Source organism: Electrophorus electricus, chromosome 6 (genome assembly GCF_013358815.1).
Source record: "Electrophorus electricus isolate fEleEle1 chromosome 6, fEleEle1.pri, whole genome shotgun sequence".
NCBI lineage: Eukaryota > Metazoa > Chordata > Actinopteri > Gymnotiformes > Gymnotidae > Electrophorus > Electrophorus electricus.
The window spans coordinates 14,141,560-14,159,088 of record NC_049540.1 but is presented as its reverse complement, the minus strand read 5'-3'; the positions used below and the strand labels follow the sequence as shown (position 1 = coordinate 14,159,088).

At 40.8% G+C, this 17,529-nt stretch overlaps 1 protein-coding gene across 3 annotated transcripts; it reads right to left on the bottom strand.

The window, feature by feature from the left end:
• Positions 1 to 453: 453 nt before the first annotated feature.
• pax8 (paired box 8) lies at positions 454 to 11,481 on the bottom strand. 3 transcript variants are annotated; one of them, XM_027027121.2, is made up of 12 exons: positions 11,345 to 11,481; positions 10,739 to 10,895; positions 6,961 to 7,126; positions 6,311 to 6,508; positions 6,019 to 6,095; positions 5,794 to 5,919; positions 5,296 to 5,465; positions 4,879 to 4,999; positions 4,048 to 4,290; positions 3,723 to 3,824; positions 2,020 to 2,106; positions 454 to 1,422 (listed from the first exon to the last, which is right to left on the bottom strand). In XM_027027121.2, the coding sequence occupies exons 2-12, from the start codon at positions 10,758 to 10,760 to the stop codon at positions 1,352 to 1,354; spliced, it is 1,383 nt and encodes a 460-aa protein (XP_026882922.1). In that variant the 5' UTR covers positions 10,761 to 10,895; positions 11,345 to 11,481; the 3' UTR covers positions 454 to 1,351. The 3 variants fall into 3 exon arrangements, with proteins under 3 accessions (XP_026882922.1, XP_026882923.1, XP_026882924.1); XM_027027122.2 differs by having other exon boundaries at positions 6,961 to 7,102; XM_027027123.2 differs by lacking the exon at positions 10,739 to 10,895 and having other exon boundaries at positions 6,961 to 7,102.
• Between the last annotated feature and the right edge of the window lie 6,048 nt (positions 11,482 to 17,529).

Sequence of the window (17,529 nt, the reverse complement as noted above, 5' to 3'; positions counted from 1 at the left end):
TTTTCAGGATCATTGCTTTTGTCCCTTTCATGCGTTACGTTAAACCGCTGACTTGCGAAACAAGTAGCTGGGTGTGGCTTTTACTGGAAATAATAATAATAATAATAATAATAATAATAATAATAATAATAATAATAATAATAATAATAATAATATAGTTACAACTATTATATAAACTGTGATTGTTGCTTAAAGTTGACAATAAATTTGTCTGACCTGATGCACAATGGTACATGAATATTTATCAAGACGCTATTATCATTATTTTTGTTTAATTTTATTTTTAAGAAAAGCCATCATTATATAGGCTAACGATAAATTCACAAATCTAGCAGAACATGAATATATGAATACATGGATGTTAATAGACAGTATATTGCATAGAATTTCTAGAAAATGTTTCACTTATTTCTCAAAAAAAATCAAAAGGGAGGAGTCGTTTATCATGCTTTCTTTATTTAAAAATAATTTTGTAGAAATTGATTAATCATATGCTTGACAATAGAATAAAAATGAATAGTTTAATCACAGATCTTAGCAGAACCATTTGACATGTAGTACAGGGAAGGGAGGATAATAAAACAATGAAAAAGCTTTTTAAACTTCCCATTCAATTTATTAATTCGTTTCCACGACGCCCATTTCTGTTTATATGTAGAATAAAGGGGAATTTTCAATAAGGGATTTCCTTTTCTACAATATGTACACGTTGACTTTTTTTCTTTAGATTGATGGCTAATGGTCACTGGCTGTGAAATGCGGCTCTTGCTTCTGATGAACTTAATCGGGGAGTTTGTTGGGAAAATAGATCTTTCGAAAGCGTATAAGTAGTATGTGGCTACAAAGCCCAAATATTTTGAGAACAATAGCCAGCAAAAAAACAAAAACAAAAAAACCCCCAAAAAAACCGGAAACGTTGGTTTTCTTAATAGAGTATACCAAGGTCATGAACTCCGTTCTTGTCACACAACAATCTGCTGTAAGACGATCGATCTTTGGCAATTGGACAATGCCTGGAATGCAAACAAAACTAGGTCCCTAACTTTAAACCTTGGAAAAGGTATGAAAGCTATTTAAATGGAAGTTGTAAACTTGTGTAAATTGCATTTGTGGAGGCTGTTAACGAAGTGAATAAATAAATAATAGTCATTCAGGCAACAAAAATATTGTCCATGAATACTTTGCTGGTCTTTTTCCATGTCCTTCATGTTTCTCGTTGTTTCCCTCGTCATACCCTCTGCGACTGAAGACAAGAGAATACAACGGAAGTTCTTTGTATTTTACGTATGTCCACGTCATTTTTATTCACAAGTAGCTGACCAGGCCTCGCGTAACGTCTTCTTGTCTGGCACTAAAGGTGGTCGTAGGCAGCGGTGGAGGGCGGAGCTGTGCGGGAGGCTGAGCTGTAATAATATGGTGAACCTGTAGGGGGAGACAGAGATTTTACAAAACTCAGATCTAACATTAGCAAGCGCAATGATCGTTTCGGAAATATCCTTAAACGTTTAAAAGATCGGCATTATATAATTATGCGTAATTTGTACTGCAGAAATATTGATGGTTCGTGCACTAGCTGAACTTTGAATAAGAATGACCTATTACCTTTCCCAACAATGTGTTGTTTTAAAGCTAAAGATCAGCTGGCTCAAAGTTAATGGCTGTCTTGTGACTTCCCTGTGAATGTCCTTTAAAAAGGTTGTCCAAAGAGAAGTCCAGTTGTTGGCAAGCAAGCACCACGATTCCGCCCCCCCCCCCCCTCTCTCTCTCTCTCTCTCTCTCTCTCTCTCTCTCTCTCTCTCTCTCTCTCTCTCTCTCTCTCTCTCTCTCTCTCTGTATGTGTGTGTGAGCAGCATGTGACTGAAACTCTACTGCATGACATAAATTTCTCCAGTAGTTTGTGTACAGGTCATTGATAATTTTCCAAATGACCTCCAAGAATGGATACGAATTAAGGAAGCAGAAGATCTGGATGGATGAGGGTTAAAACAAAGCAGAGTGAGACCTCTCTTTCTGGCCTACCTAGTATGCTGGAGTTGGTGAATCTCCAGGCGTCACTGTAGGATGTGTACGGCGAATGTGTGTACGTCTGGCCTGAGTATTCCGCACCTGCAAAGGAAGAACACACTCAGCACTCTTAAAATGCACATGTATGCAAATAAATAAATAAATAAATAAATAGGCACACTCAAGAAATACACTTTTGGTGTAGCGCGTAGGCAGAGAAAGGAAAACATGCTTGGAGATGTTCCTTTGGCTGCAAATGCTCCCTGCCTCTCACGGACGTCTCATCGCCCCTTTCTCCAGCCTGTGTTCGCACCGCAACTCACCAAGTCACCCACCCGATGGTCAAGCGCGGCTTGTAAACCATTAATCCCCCGCCAGGTGGAGGGCTGAGGAGTGAACATCCCTCCGCTCACTGGTGCATACACCCAGCCTCTCTCCAACATCACCCCCAACCCCCCCATCCTCCTCATCTTCCCTCCCTCACCTGCTTCTTTAGCTTCTCATACTCTCTCTCTCTCCATCCCCTTCTTTTTCTTTTTTTAACATTCCAATATCTAATTGGTAATTATGTCGGCAGGATCGAGTCCCCCGTGGCCAGCCTCGCGAGCCCCCTCCGTCCCTGCTCGGGGAGTAATTGTGTATGAACGCTTCCTCTCAGCGAGCCCACCAGAAAAATAATAAATCAGACCCTCTCATTTCGCGCTTCGGAGGACAGACTTCAAATAAAAAAAGAGAGAGAGGCACATCACGCAGTACACACTCACACTGGCACCAACTAGTCAGCTAGTAGTCAATGCTCTCTCACTAGTCAGCTTCCCCTCTCTTTTTAGCAGGTATTTTTATAGGCATTGGTCTTGCAAGTCCTTTCCTCATTTTCTCTTTCTCTCACCTTCCACACTCTCTCTTTCTCTTTCTGTCTATTGCTAGTCTGCCTTTTGCTCTCATGTTCTTTCTCTCTCTCTCGCTCACACACACACACACACACACACACACACACACACACACACACACACACACACACGCAGACACACACACACACACTGTACATTTTTCCATCCAACACCACTCCCTCCTTCCTAAGAACCTCCATACCACCCCTCACTCTCTCCCCCCTCCCATTCTGTGGGGCCCCACAGTTCCCATGGCGATGTGTGGTCGGGTGGGGAGGGAGGGCATCGTGGGGAGTGCGGGCAGCAGGGCGGAACCTTTGGTCTGTTCCTTCGTACCCCCTGGGCCGTCCTCTGCTGCGACGCAGTTCACCAAAGCGAGCAGGCTACTCATTAACCCACCTCTCCTTCCTGTTAATCTCCAAACCTGCCCTTCCAGCATTCTCATTCTCATTCTCTCTCTTTCTCTCTATCTATCCATTTCTGTCTCTCCTCCCTTTTCTTCCTTTTTCTTTCCCTCTCTTTCCTTTTCTATCAGACTGTAGCCTTTTCACTGCCACCTAACCTAATTTTTCATCAAAGCATTTCTCACAAAGTGACATCTCTCTTCATTTTCTCCTGTTCCTCATTTTATTGAGTTGGAAAGTTAAGTGTATTGTAAATCAGATATGGAATAAAGTTTGAAAAGTGTTTTGGTTTTAATTGTTGAGGAATATGTCAAGTGAGAAAGAAGACTACAATTGAAGTGTAATTCTGCATAGTAAAGGCATTGCGGTATATGTTGGGGTATATACTGTTGGGGTGTGGAGTGTGTGCCATAGGTGCTATCACCTGCTACCATTCCTGTGATGGCAGAGGATGAGTAACCTGTCTGACCAGCTGCGGGAATGTGTGGTGGGTATCCAGGGAGAGTGGAGCTCACCATATCTCGCCCTGTGAAACACATATGAAGAAATAACGCACTTATATTAGTGTCTGAGGCCCCATCTTAATTACAGATGAGGTATATTTAGCACCTCATTCTGGATCTAATCAAAACAAGCAAAAAAAAACACGCTGACATGTCTGCAGTATGAGGCCAGTGCTTATTATATTAATAGGTACTAAGGCAAAAAAAAAAGTGAAGTTTAGGATGAAATGTGTTATTGTTTTTTACCTGCAATGAGCGACTGGCTGCTGAACTGGCCGTACACTGGTGCATGATGGGGGAATGAGTTGAAGGCATGGGAGAAATGTGTGGCACTGTTGCAACTGTTACCCACGGACACTGGTGATGGAGCAGAAATGGAACCCATATCCAGGAATGCAGTATTGGCTATAATGTTGGGGGAGGGGCTTGAACTGGCCCCCTCAGGTGACATTTCCTGTTTCAGGCAGATTGGGAGGGGCTGTAGGGGATCTGAGGTGGAGCCATGTATTTCATAAACAAGTGGAAAAATGAAATAATGGAATTAATTTAATGTAAAAATTAAGTGGATTGTGGCAACAACAATGTCCAATTATGCTATATCATGATTAAAGCAAATAATAATGAGAACAAACAAATTATGGAGGGGCGGAATGAAGTTTGACTGCTATGGTATGTGGTATAAAAATCTGCACCTGTTTTTATAAGGCAAGGGTTATAGTAATTGACCAAATTTATATCATAATGCATGAGCGAGCATGACAGAGCCACCCACTTAGCACAGTGACTCTTCAGTAAAGCATGTCTATGCTCATTCATGTAAAACGCTATGACCAGTATTGTGTTGATTAGTAATTGGGGTGTTTTCCATGGGCCAGCTTCTACTAACATACCTCCATGCTTGTGGAGGAGGAAAAGACTGTGAGAATATGAGAGCGAGAGAGAGAGAGAGAGAGAGAGAGAGAGACAGAGAGAGAGAGAGAGAGAGAGAGAGAGAGAGAGAGAGAAAGAGAGAGAGAGAGAGTGTGTAATAGAGAGGAGAGGGAAAGGGAGAGATTATTTAATCTTGTCATTCATCACCTGTGACCACGGTATATCCCTGGTGTGTTGCTAAGTTCCGGCCAATGGTGGCACTGGATGTTGCAAGGTTGCTCTTGCCCTCTTCCAGACTCCCATTGAGGAGCGAGAGGGGATAGAGGCACTGCGGAGCAGGCAGGGAATGAAGAAAAATCATTAAACACTGACAGCTAAGAAATACACACTACTGATTCCTGCTTGGTTTGTACTGGCATTTGCGTTTCTTATTGCTTCGTCAACTGCTGAAGTCCTCAACTGCTGGGAATATAGGATATGTCCTCAACGTGTAATATTCCACTATATGCTGTTAATATATTCCAGCATGGAAGTAGACTAAGTTGTTCTTTTTTTTTGTTTTGTGGGTCATCTCCTCGGGTGGTTGAGCTGTGAGAGATGGCTGCATCTCTGTGATGTGGGTACCTGCTCGCTCTTGCCAGCTGCAGTATGGCTGAACGTGTCTCCACCATAGTGGTGCCGCTCGAACCCGCAGTCGAGGTGCTGGGAGGAGAAGTGCTCGGGGCGGAGCTGCTTCCTGGCCCCGCCTCCACTGCCCTGTGAGTCCACGCTGTGCCGACAGCTTTCTTGGTCACCTGGGAGACAGCCATGATGCCAATAAGTTAACAGGTAAGTTACTTGGTGCCACTAAAGTTTGCGTTTAATAGTCGCAGTACATTAGCTCTTAGCATTATATTCTGGTAACTTCACTACCTTACTAATAAAAATATGTGTAAAGAAGATATATGTTTGTATTACATGCTAAGAGTACAATGTGCCATTTTATTTCCTTTTTTACACTGACTATACATGCAATCGTCTGTTTTCCTTTTATCTAGTACCAAGAGGTATTAGTTAACTATTATCCAAATGAGATTATGTGAGCGTGTAGCATGACTGTTCGCAACTGGCCCAAAGACTCACTGTCGTCATGGCTCCTCTTGCCGTCCGAGCTTGTCTGAGGTATACCCAGCAGGCCACTGATGGAGTAGGTGGAGCCCAGAGAGTCTGACTGGGGCGACTCAGGAGGGGTGACGGCTGAACTTGGAACTAAAAAGAAATAAAGAATAAAAAATGAGTTCCAGGAATGAGGAATGGGGAAGGAAAAATAGGAATTTCTATGATGAAACGGGGCCCAGCGGCACGCACTTAGCGTTTGGCCCGGACTGAGGCTCTTACTCTCCAAGGGCACGTTAAATGGCTGCTGCACCTTTGTCCTGATGATCCTGAAAAGACGTTTCACAGCCCTTAAGTTCGTGATTAGCATGGACTATCTGATGCCAAGTATCATGAGGTGGTATTGTTGAAGACATGATAAACACATATGAGGATATGGATTAGTAACAAAAGGGTTTAGCTTTGGTTCTTGTGAACTGGGGATGTGCTGGCAACCTACTAGAGTCCCACTCCAGCAGAAATGGCCCTCGTTGGCAGGTGTTACCTGTTGATGGAGCTGACACTGGGCACTGTGTCGCTGTCGCACACACCCTCTGCAAGTAGCCGGTCTCGGATCTCCCATGCAAACATGGTAGGGTTCTGCCGCTTGTACTCGGCTATCTTCTCCACCACTTTTGGAGTTGCCACTTTTGGCTTCGAGCCCCCTATCACTCCAGGCTTTATGCTGCCTGTCTCATAGTATCTGGGGGTGGAGATACAGAGATGGATAGGACATGGACAGGTAAAGAATCTGTGAGGAATTCTGGAGGGATTCCATTCGATTGCACCATGCTGACATCAACATAGAGGTTGAATGGTCAACGCAAATATGCTTCACACAAAAACATCCAAGTGGTTCCAAATATTGTCACAATCTGAGCATATTTTAAATAGCGATAACTTTATATCACTTTATATTTAAAAATTGCAGGTACATAGCTGTTTGCACCAATACAATGTAACAGCTACCAATGTCCCCCCACCACCACCCATTTATTTCATCTTGGCCATGGACTTCTAAAAGGAACTCCAAACAGAGGGGCCAAATGGATTGATATCTTCTTCAGGCTAAACGGATAATGCAGCCTGCTGCCCTCGACCCTGCTTTGGAAAGCCACTCTAATCCAAATATCTGCCCTTCCCCGGGCCTCTCACCTGCCCAGAATCTTGCTGACGCAGCCGTGACTGACCCGGAGCTGCCGGGAGATGTCACAGGGGCGCACACCCTGGTGAGCCATGTCCACAATGCGCTGCCGGATGACCTCCGGGAGTGGCCGTCCGTTCACAAACATGCCGCCTAGTTGATTAAGACCCCCATGCCCTGGGGGAAGAGAGGGGATGAACACACATAAATGTCATGCCCACTTGGACGTGGACCTGGCCACACTTGGCTAAGCACGTTTATTTCAGCATTAAAAGACACCTGGTATGGTGAATAAGAACAGACATGAGAAATTTGTCAACAGGACCACAACCAAGTGGTGATATATTGACTAATCAGCAGTTGGCACTCATAGACATTTGGGCTATTTTTCCTTAACCTCTTAGACAATAAAAAGTTAACAACATCAAAGACAGTTCCCCAGAAGAAAACTAAAAAGGTCACTTCTGTTGACCCAAATTAAATAAAACCTGTGAATGTTTCTTCATGTTAACTTACTTCAAGACAAGGGATATTTTTCGCTTCCAAATGTTCATGTTGATTTTCCTAATCTATTTCTACCTAAAACATGGATACAAAATGTTCTGAACATTTATTACTTTGATTCAGCTCATGCTTATAAAAAGCTCAACCTAAAATAGGATGAATGTGCTACATCATAAAAATAGAATTAGCAAGTGTGTAGAGAATTCTGTATGTTATAGGTTTCTCAAAAACAAATGTTGCTTGTTACTTGAGCTGGTCTTATACATTATTGTACGTTATTTCAAGACTGAAAATGTAATAATCCTACAGACATCAGCACAAAACCATAATAACAGTTCATACATTTCTTAACATAGAGACAGTTCAGGTAATTATTACAACAGATTATCAGCAATGAAACGGAAAACTGGCTAATTATTTCAGATTTAACTAGTATGTGGTCTATGTGCATATCTTCCACATTATAGAGACGGTGAAACAACCCCAACTTTGAGATTTGTATTTCAATGGGGTCACAGAAGACTGAGATTTCCATAATTCCATATATTATTCTTCTAGTAATATTTATTGCAGGATGTGTGAAATGCATCACACATCCTGCAATTTCACACATTGCAGGATGTGTGAAAAGTGTAGAATAAATATTTTTTGCTCATATAGTCTTAAACCTTGACATCTATCTGCACACATCATTTCACTCAGATGGTTCACTATTATCCCTGAGGTCTCTACACTGATGTGAAAATATCTAAATCACTTTAATTAAATCACGACTTTCCTCACAAATAGACAATATTATGCTATATTCCTGGTAGTTGTTAATGCTATAAAGTCACATAAATAGCCTTGCGGAAAGCCTTTATGATTTTCTCTTTTAGGTTTAGGTAAACCGCAATCAGCAAAAAAAAAAACACGTGAGTCGACGATAAATGCCAATAAATAAAGTAAAGCATAATTAATGTCAGTTTTTGTAAATATTTAGAAATTGTCATTATTCGTAATAACCCAAATATCGTGCTTTCACTGAGTTTTAAAAAGACCAGAAAGCGTGTTGATAGCGAGAAGACAAGAAAAATATATTCTCATTTTATTCTTTACAATTTCACAATAGGTGCGATATTTGGGCCTACACAGAAACGCCATGCCTTTTGTATAGAAATTTGCGCTCTTCTGTCATCGCGGTCTGCATCAATAACTCTCATAGAAGCACCGTGCTTTTCATTTAACCCATTCAGTTCCTTGTTTCCCCTCGCGCTCCTTTTAGGCCTTTCCCAGCTTTCATTTCCACATCAAACGGCGCCATTAACGTTGCTAGCGGAGTGTGTAAAACTCTCCTCGCCAAGCTTCAGCAACCGGCAGGATATTAAAGAGGAGCCACCCCAAGGGAATAAGCACATCAGTGCAACACGACTCCACACACACACACACACACACACACACACACACACACACACACGCACACACTGTCGCGCGCACACACGCATACATGTGTTTGGCTAAACTGAGTTTACCCTCCAGAGTGTTCAAAAGTTGCCTGCCTGCATTTCTCATTATCTGCTTTTAAAAATATTTGATGTCATTTATTCAGCTGTTCGATTTTAAACTTGGACTTTTTATGCTTAACGAACTCATAGAACTCACTAGTTGCAAATAAAGATTAACACCATTCGAACCGCATTAGATGAAAACGTATTCGGTATTTGTATTTTTTGAACAAACGAACAAATCTCCTTTTCAATAAGACTTTCAGTAAAGCTGGCTATGACGTTCTGTTTGTTTTATGTATTTGAGATAAGGCTGTTTGTATTCTTAAGAGCGTTTATTGAGAAGTAACAAAAAAGCCTTTATACGAACGAATCGATTTCGTGTTCAAGTTATGTTCAGAAGTCTTGGGATAAAATTATCCCAGTTGATAAAAAAATTGATGTAAGGGGGTACAGTACGTCTAGAACGAGAAACAAGATACTTGTAACGGACTGGAGGCGATAAACTACGTCCCCGAAAGGCAGTAGACCTGTGTTCACCGAATATTTTCCAGAACGCCAATAGACACCAATTATGCCATTTCGCAAAGCTATTAGTGACACAAATGTTGCTTACCATCAGGCGACGTGAATTAAACACTTTTTCTATAATTGAATCTTAGGTTAGGCTTAAATTTTAAGTGAAAGTACACATCTACTCAAAGACTTGAAGAATGGTGTTGTTCTCAGATTTTTGAAAAATCCAAGCAGGATCTGTTTCCCCTTTGCAAACAAACGTAAACACTCGATGGGGTGCCTTCACAGTTTTTCGCCGGTCCGTCATTGATACAACTGAAGTGACAATGGGTTGCCCCAATCTGAGATCACACAGCACGTCAGTGCACAATTCAATATTTCAATCTGACCAAAGGAAGAATATAAACTTTAAACCCTCCTTTTGTTTTACAGTGCAGACTGGTGCGTGATTGTTCCGAACCACAGGAATCATATTTCACAGCCTAATGTTAATTTGAAATATCGTAATTGCGTCTCTAAGGTGTACGCTATGCCAAGTTTCGCCCTTAAAATCATACAATCTGCATTTTCTGTCGAAATGATAATATTTACGAATATTAATGTAGAAAGTTTCATGTTTTACTCGGAATGCTTATTACGCAATAACTTCCCTTTTCACGGTAACTGAAAATTTATAAAGGCTTTTTAAGGAAAACCAGGATTATTGTTTCTTGTCTGTCAATTTAAAAAATAATAATTTTAGCTGTATGTCATATCAATACGCTTTGTCAAGATATACCAAAAAGTAGGTCTGCTCATCGGAACACCCCAAAGCTACGTACGAAGAAGAAAAACAAGAATTATGAGTGAAATACATCCCTTATATTCGTCAGAGAATTGATTTTCAAAAGCAATAGAAAATTAAATATAGCTTCGAAATGATCCCAGTTTTTGCTCTGGACGGCTATAAATAAATAAATAATATTTACGTTAATTTATTCCTCAGTATTTTTAGAAATAAAGTAGGAATATAATTTTTATGGAATTTTTATGATATTTTCGTTTTGAATTTTATGTGTAACAGTTCCTTAATATCACGTTTTAAGTTTATACTCTTATTATTACAAATATATTTGCTATACCAATTTGTGTAGATATAGATATCACTTTAATTTGAATTTATATTAAACCACCGCTATAGACAAAAGACAGCAGAAAAGTTAGTAACTCCTATCTACTTGTTTGTAATCTGTATTACATATGTGACTAGTTATGCTAGCTAAAATGACTAGTTTGTAGTGTTTACCTCGCCCGGTTGTGGTGGACATTGCTCAGGGGTCACTTGGTCGCTTGTAGTCCTGTGTAATGTCGAAGCGTCCTCACTGTCACTTTAATTTGATGTGTTTAGTCCATATGGGGTCTCGCCTCGAGTGTAAATGTTCTTGCGTGGACACTTAAATGCTCTGCAAAAGGACATATTATAGTGGTCAGCATCGGCCTCCTAGTTAAAAATGCTATTATCAGTGATGTTTTTCTTTTTAAGCAATGACGCATTTTATACCTATTTAATCTATGATTGGGTTTTCAGCAATGTTTAGACCAGCCGTTCACCTCGTCTAGTTACCCTAGTTTAAAGTGAACAGTTTATCGCCTTGTCGTTAACAGACTGTTATTATTCACGTGCGTCCATCTCGCTTAAGGTGTTCCCCACTGAAGTTTTAGTTAGTTTACCATAAGTGAAATCTGTGTTTGTAATTGGGGATATTATAGAAAGAAGGCCTAAATCACGAGAATCGAAACGAGCATACGGTAAAACGATGGCCAGTTATAGCCTTTATATAGACCCCAAAAGTGGTGCAGCGTAGCCTACATTATTTCTCAATAACCTCCTCAGTAAAGCTGTATCAGTTACCTTTAACAAGCTGTCCGTCGAATATTATCCAACGACAAAAATGCAGGTTACAGGGCAGAAAATGTGGCTTCTTGTATGATGTCCTTAACTCGGGCAGAAGGATTGGAGTTTCATAATACGGTCTCTACACTACAATATAGAGAATAGATGTGCAAGAACAGCTGACAGGCTTGTGTGTGGTTATATCCCGCCGCCTCTCCAACGGCGGGGCCGAGGAAACGACACACTTCAGCCATTGGATGAAGGCTATAGGGGCGGTTTGCGGGGTGTGACGTTGTATGGAGGGGGTGTTACCCACACACCAAGCTGTACGGATGGATGACTGACTTAGTGTTTTGAACAACTCTCACAACACAACAGAACACAGTGACCGAGCGATACGTCAACGTTTACGGAAATATTTGTCAACGATCCGGGCTGTTTGCGTTCAACCTCGGCGACAGCCTCCCTTTGATTAGATTTCGTATGAGATGTGATACGACTCCCGGGGCTATGTGAGTGCTGGCTCATTTAGGCATACAGTGCTCATTTTTACAGACAATTTGGTCCTTGATTTGCAGTGATTTGTCATTACTGCGAATATAGTCTAATTATCTCTTAGCAAACTAGGATACCTACTTCTGTTTTTATGCGCAGTATTACAAAGGGCTTTTAAAACAACTTATTAGAATGCTTTTTGGAGCTTTGACTTAAAGAACTGTCAACAGGCTGGACAAACAGAACTACAAAACTAGAGTTTTTTAGAATATCTGATGAAGTGTTTTGACCCATTGTCAGATTACAGTAGGCCTATATAGTGTAATCAGGCAATACAATTTTATCCTTGAAACAAAAAATGTGTGATGATGATGATGATAATGATGATGATGATGATAATAACAACAACAACAACAACAACAACAACACCAATAATAATAATAATAATAATAATAATAATAATAATTTAATTATCATTAAAGTTCTTATTTTTAGCGGGCTGCACCGTTACAGCGACATGGAAAGGCGCAGTTTTAATATCTTCAGCTGAAAGAGGCCTACTCCCTTCAACAATAATCGGCATTACACTGGTCCGTGTCAGCCGTGCCATGCGCTTCACAAATAAAACCTAGGCAGCAGTTATTTGGACCCCTGCGAGTATTGACACGGTTTATTTTGTTCTCATAGCTCTCTAAAACAAACAGCGCCGTAAACTGCTCCCATCACTGACACCAGGCCGTCGCCTCTGCCTTAGAGATCTGTGCTCGTTTATTGCCATATGGCGCGTGCCATCAGTCTTTATAAAGCGCCTGACACGACCAATGAAGATTTGTGAAATTTTTTAGGGAAAGCGTAGGATATGTTTTAATAGTTAATCATCATGATGGAAATTACTAAAATTGTGAGATCATTATTCAAGAGTTTTTTTGGCAATTCTTTGTAGAACCTTTGGCTACTGGCTTATGAAGAAGGAAGATATCTTAACATAAAAGGACTGCTTACCTTGTAACGCACATAGTGCCGAAACAACACTGCTTTGCTTACAAACTTCTGATCTCTCCACTCATTCTTATTCAAGTCCCGGCCCACCGTGCAGGATAAATGCCATTACATAGGTGCCGCTGCGGAACAAAAGTGAGCGTGTTTTGAAATAAATACAACTGTCTAGGAGGGATTAAAGCAAATCATAACAAAATAGAGGCAGAAAATTCCTCTCTTAACTGTGGAGAGAGCGGACGAAAGGCCAGAGCCCCGGGAGGGTCTGAGGGCGAAGGGTAAAAAAAGAAACAGAGGATATCGGAGATTTTAACATTGAATTCAATCTCGATGACGATTTTCTAACTTTTTTTTAATAAAAATTACAAACGGTAATTCATTGCTGGTTATACAATAGATAAGTTGTGGTTTTTTATTTCCGTTTTCCACCTGTGACTAGCTAGAGACGAATGACGCCTACCGTGCACACTCCAAATGTTCCTAGCTTGTAATTATAATGACATTTTATCTCAACCCAATGCCTTTTAGTCACTATCATACAAAGTACAATATATTGGCGGTAAGTCAGAGGAAATTAGCCGGCCCAAGTAAAAGTTTAACTGGTCTAAGCACCGGTTTGTATGAAAGTGACTGCAAGATTCTTTTCTTCTTCTGTAAAAAGCAGCAACGGCACAGCTCGCAATGGACTAACACCGACGTCAGTGTTTAAAAGAATTTGAATTGTTCTTATTAAACTGCAAGTATTCAGTGACTTATTCACTACATATTGTTGTTATCCACTTTCTGGCCTAATATGACTTTTCTTTTCCCGTCTTTTCATTCCTTTTTACTTTTTAAGATAATAATATTATTGTTGTTTTTAAACTTTTAAAATGAATGCATTAATCTATATTAACATGTTTTTAAGATGTTAATTATACATTCACTGTGAAATGTAACATCACACCGCAATAATTCGTAAAATATAGATGTTTGAAAATGAAACAAAATGAAAATGTCTTGCCAATGTTTATAAAATTCTTTGGGGGGGGGGGGGGGGGGGAAAGGTCCGTTAAAATCCAGAGTTGAGACCCTCACGCTAGCCGTGTCACTGTTTTGCTGTTAATGGCTTTGTCTGCAAAAATTGCTCATTGGATTACACATTTACCAGTTACGAAGGTTGTTGCTTACTGTAAATTCCGCTTCACTTTGTGCGCAATAGTGAGGATAACTCAAAACCTTTACAAATGGGGTACATTCAGTCCGACTGCTGAACTGTAAGATATAACATGTATTTACTTCCGAACATAATATGCGCTTAGGCGAAAGGATGAAAGATCATCCCTTCATGAATTTCAAATATATAATATTAGGAACTGTTAATACATCGAAATGAGGAAAAATAGGATACCTTTTACTTTTTTCTTTATGAACTAAAAATCTATTTCACACTCAAATAATACTGAATAAAACATAAGTAGAATATAGCTGTTCTTACTGAAACAAAAATTAAGAAATGTATGTAACAATATAAAAAGGTCATTCGATCAGTTGTTATATGAAGTAAGAATGACGCCAACCCTTTATGTACTTATTCATTAGTCTAAAATAAATCCTTTTACAGGCTATATGCTAGTTTTAAACTTTCAAACTTCTAAACTGATGCTAAAAGAGTGTTTGGCACGATTCAGTGAGCATATTGGGCTATTCAATTAGCGGTGTAACCGAGGGTTAAAGACAATTTCCTGTCCCAATGTTCAATCTTCAGTCGATCGAGATAAACATTTAAGGCGTGTCTTGAGGAAAGGTGCACCGGGCGTCTCCGAATTCAACTCCTGAGGCCAGGCAACGTCGCTGACTTTTGGACTCGACTCGGCCGCCAGGGGCCTCGTATGGAAATTAGAGGGCAAAGGGTCATGTTGTTGCATCTTTCAAGTCCAAAACGAGTACACAAAGCTGCTATTGTCAGGTGCATTTAATGGAAAAACAGAGAACATGAAAGAGTTTATACACTTCACCCCACGTCGTAGTTTGGGCAGACACTTTGCCTTACAGCAAACTCATACTTCTTAATGCAGTCAAACAGATTTTATTTTAAAACTTTTTAAACTTCTCTTTCATCTATGTTAAAAATATTAAAAGGTTCAGTCAATAGAGACTGAAGGAAAATATGTCCAAATAAGCCTACCTAGACTATTGCTTAGGTATTCTTTAGCTATGTGATATCGAAAAGTTTATCCAGTATTAATGTGCTATACTTTTAAAGCTCCAAATAAGTGTATTTACTAAAAAGTAATTGGGAGATATCTCATTCAGTCATTTTTTGCATATTAAAGTTATCTGCGAGCAAATGTGCTAAGAAATATTGAATTTAATGGAACTTGTCTGGGATAAAATAGTTATTTCTCACTAGTTCTATCTGCATTCTACTTCTGCATTTACTTTAGAATTTAGCTTTTTGTGTATGCTCAAAACCGCTATGAACGGCTTGCAAATAATTTTGAGAAACATCAGTACCATTTTAAACGTTGGGAAAAACAACGTCTTGCCCGGCGAAGCTCGGCGTGAGAAACTGGTCGTGCGCTGCTTGGTTTGCTGCCGCACGCTATCCACCCTTTTCCCTGCATGATGCATTGCCTCCACTTGTGCCGCGCGACTCAGCTTGTCAGCCCGCGCACTCCGCGAGATGAATGAGCCTCGGGTTTAACCCCACTTAATAGCAAGTTTTATAAATCTACCCACACGCATGTCTCGTTGTGGTCAACGAGTCGAGATGAGCCAGATAATTAGATCATAATAGCCGACGAAACGTCTCGGTATTGATGATTCCATTAGCTTTTCGCAAACATTCTTTGGTTGGGCAAAATTAACCGCATACACTGTCAACTTTACATGACTATCGCTTCCTGAAATGTCAAATACTGTTTAAAGTTCACGCTTGTTCCACAAATTATTCAATTACACAAAACGAATTTCGATTATATTTTTATTTCTGTTGTATGGTTTATGCCATTTGTCAGTTGCAATTACCATAATAAGATTAATTTGTTAAATATACATAGATATATAGAAATTCCCATGTGCTTTCCAGTCGGTATGGATCACTTTCATGTCCTCTTCCCCCACATAGTAAATCCTCCCCTGATTTCAGCTTTTTTTCTTTTCTTGTTCCACCTCTCTCTTTTTCTTTCGCTAACCCTTCTTTTACCATCTGCTCCAGGCTGGCTTCTGTTTGGTGCCCATCTTTCTCTCCTCATCTTCCTGTGTTTTGTGCACAGTTAGCCCCCCCACCCCATCTTTGTTTGGGTCGGTCCATCCCTCCACATTGTTCCAGCTCTGCCTCCCATTTCCGCTCTGGGCTTTGCCCTCTGACCCCGAACCCTGTTCTAGTCTACCCCCTGCTCCCACAAATCTGCTTGCTCTGCCATGGGCCGCTTTCCCCCCCAAGGTTGGGGGTGTTAAAACTGTTTCCCTCCACAAGACCTCTGCGTGACGGCTATTGTAAGGCCAACAATGGCCCACAGGCATTAACAGCCATTAGCCAGAGAGAGGGGTGCACCCCTCACAGAGTGCTACCTGCTCCATCGGTAGTGGCCATCAGGGACCCTTTGGTGCTGACCTGTTCCTACATGCCAGTTGGCTCTGTTCACAGGTCAGAGATAGGGGCATGGTGATGAGCTGAAGAGTCCTACCAAGCATGGGGGCTTCCCTGCAGCTCTGCTTTCTGCTTGCCACTGTGGGGCCTGTCTTAATAGAAATAGTTAGGTGGCTAATAGTAAGGCACACATTTACAGCTTACTGTGATAGACTCGGTAGTCCAAGAGAATGCATGCAAAAAGAGTGCAGCAGAGTGGGTGTGGGTTTACAGTAATACAGTGTCAACTGCTTTAGCCAGATTGGGCTATGTGTCCGATTTCTTTTTCATGACACAAGGTGAAGTAACTTTCACATACTTCCAAAATCCTGCACCATGATATATGATTGAGAGGAGGTCCTGAGAAGAGTGGGCTTAGGCCAGTTCCAGACTGGCCAGTTTGATTGACAGCCCCCCCTGCCTGGAGAGATCTCAGCTGGGGTGTGTCCACCCATAGGTTGCCATAGTAACTGACGTCACAGTGACTGAGTCAGTTGTTTTGGATACAGTAGAGAGGGATGGAGCCTTTTTGGTGTGTGTTCTTGTGTGTGTTGGGGGATTTTCTCTCATAGTTGGTTCTTAAAGCTACGAAGACAGATCTGCTTATACCAGTGGTAACAGAGCATTGCTTTTAAATGTATAACAGCAAAGATTTTTAGACTTTTTTTGGGTGAATGTTCATCTGTCCTCTCCATTTTTATACTTTCCTTATGACAGTTTTCAGCTTTCTTCATTACTTCTTCACTCACACAATGTGTTTTAGAATTGTTGTATTTTATCATGGTCAGTAAGTAATCATTTAACCATTTACCAGTGACTGACAGATTTGTCTGAAGTGAACCTCTTAGCTGAAACTAAACATTTTGAACTGGTCAAAAAGGCCCTTGAGACAGTGGATGGCTGCTGCCCTCAGCACGCCTTTGCAGTGTGCACTGTTGCCATGGGAATCCTTTTCTGATGTGTGTAACTTGTCACCACTTTTGTCAGCTGTGTAGTGCCATCATGCTCCAAACATGATTATAATCACTACCCTGTCAACTCCCGCTATACAGACGACACGGATCTGACACAGCTGTAGATTCCCACCACCCGGTTACCT

What these genes read in the sequence shown, in the direction of transcription:
- pax8 (XM_027027121.2), bottom strand. Translation starts at nt 10,760, where the DNA reads ATGTCCACCACAACCGGGCGAG. An exon ending in CAGTCCGGGCCAAACGCTAA is followed by an intron (nt 5,920 to 6,018) that starts GTGCGTGCCGCT and finishes ATTTCTTTTTAG; the next exon opens with TTCCAAGTTCAGCCGTCACC. An exon ending in CAAGAGGAGCCATGACGACA is followed by an intron (nt 5,466 to 5,793) that starts GTGAGTCTTTGG and finishes GCTGTCTCCCAG; the next exon opens with GTGACCAAGAAAGCTGTCGG.